Genomic DNA, 1,213 nt, shown 5'->3' with positions numbered 1-1,213 from the left:
TATATGTATAGTGTGCGTGTGTGTGTGTGTACACTTGTATGTATATATATATATATATATGTATAGTGTGCGTGCGTGTGTGTGTGTCTCAAGGTAATGAAATAGAATAAGCTGAGTATCTTTTACTCAAGCAGCTATTTGTACGGTTACTATGTCCGGATTTTCAGTTGGTTTTCGATATTACCTGGTGCATATTTTTGTTCCTTGAGTGTGCCTCTAAGAAACTGTATTACAATTACATGAAACTTTACTACATAATATCAACTATGATTCAGGTGCGCACGAAGAAAGTTGGGTATATCAAACTTGAGAGTATATTGAATGTGGGATATCTATCATCTGGACCCTTTGTGTATGAGGCAGATATACTACCATGGCATGTTAGACTGTATGAACAGATTTTCCTCATCAAACTGTAATAAATGCAGAACGCTCCGACCATTTGCGGTTTTTATCTCGTTTATATCGTCGAAACCGATCTCAAATTTAAGCTCAAGCAACATCCTATTATATCACCTCGTATATATTCTGCACTCTATGCTAGCGCATATGCACAAGTCATGGGATTTGCTGGTTCACGTCTCGCGCATGACCTCTCTGATACCACCCCTCTGATAATATTTCTAACAACGTCATCCGCTTTCTAAGTTATGTACACTAAAGCACAAGCCAACTCACTCTTCATCAACATGAACTTGGATTTGACCAGTTACAATCGAAGGACCGGCCTGCACACTCTTTGTCTCAGTTTGAACCGCTGCTCGCACTGTACAAAAGGCAAATTGTTAGGAAGAAAATTGATCATATGATCAGGTTTGAGTCAATGTTTGCTTCATTTCAAGTGTTGAATGCATTTGTACAGCCGCTTGCGAATCGTTCTAACAAGTCAATCTAGTCTTATAATAAAGAAACTCGGATTCAATTGAAAGATAAAATCTTGCGAATTTTATCATCACAGCCCGAAATCAAACTTACTTGCACTCAAGCCGGCCGCAGCGGGTAAAGACTCGTGTCGTAATATGAGTGGCTTGGAGTATTTTTTGGTCAATAGACCACCGTTGTTCTTCATTTGTACTGTGAGAGAGTCTTCTTTTGGTGGTCCGCCGTTACCCTTCATTTCTCTCAAGACTTTTTCTTCATTCTCCTCGAATTCTTGTCTGCAATAAATTTATATTTCGTTCGTGGGTCAAGAACAAACATACATTTGAAGGCG

General features: G+C 39.0%; 1 protein-coding gene across 1 annotated transcript; it reads right to left on the bottom strand.

Moving 5' to 3' along the window:
* Positions 1 to 424: 424 nt before the first annotated feature.
* On the bottom strand, positions 425 to 1,161 carry SARC_06823 (hypothetical protein). Its single transcript, XM_014299269.1, has 2 exons — positions 976 to 1,161; positions 425 to 766 (listed from the first exon to the last, which is right to left on the bottom strand). The coding sequence occupies exons 1-2, from the start codon at positions 1,115 to 1,117 to the stop codon at positions 675 to 677; spliced, it is 234 nt and encodes a 77-aa protein (XP_014154744.1). The 5' UTR covers positions 1,118 to 1,161; the 3' UTR covers positions 425 to 674.
* Between the last annotated feature and the right edge of the window lie 52 nt (positions 1,162 to 1,213).

Source organism: Sphaeroforma arctica (assembly GCF_001186125.1).
Source record: "Sphaeroforma arctica JP610 unplaced genomic scaffold supercont1.505, whole genome shotgun sequence".
Lineage (NCBI taxonomy): Eukaryota > Ichthyosporea > Ichthyophonida > Sphaeroforma > Sphaeroforma arctica.
This window is presented reverse-complemented; position numbering and strand designations above follow the sequence as displayed.

Bases quoted from the DNA above. Each gene is read 5' to 3' on its own strand.
- SARC_06823 (XM_014299269.1), bottom strand. From the start codon at position 1,117: ATGAAGGGTAACGGCGGACCACCAAAAGAAGACTCTCTCACAGTACAA. The intron at 767-975 runs GTAAGTTTGATT...CCTTTTGTACAG, and splicing joins TGCGGCCGGCTTGAGTGCAA to TGCGAGCAGCGGTTCAAACT.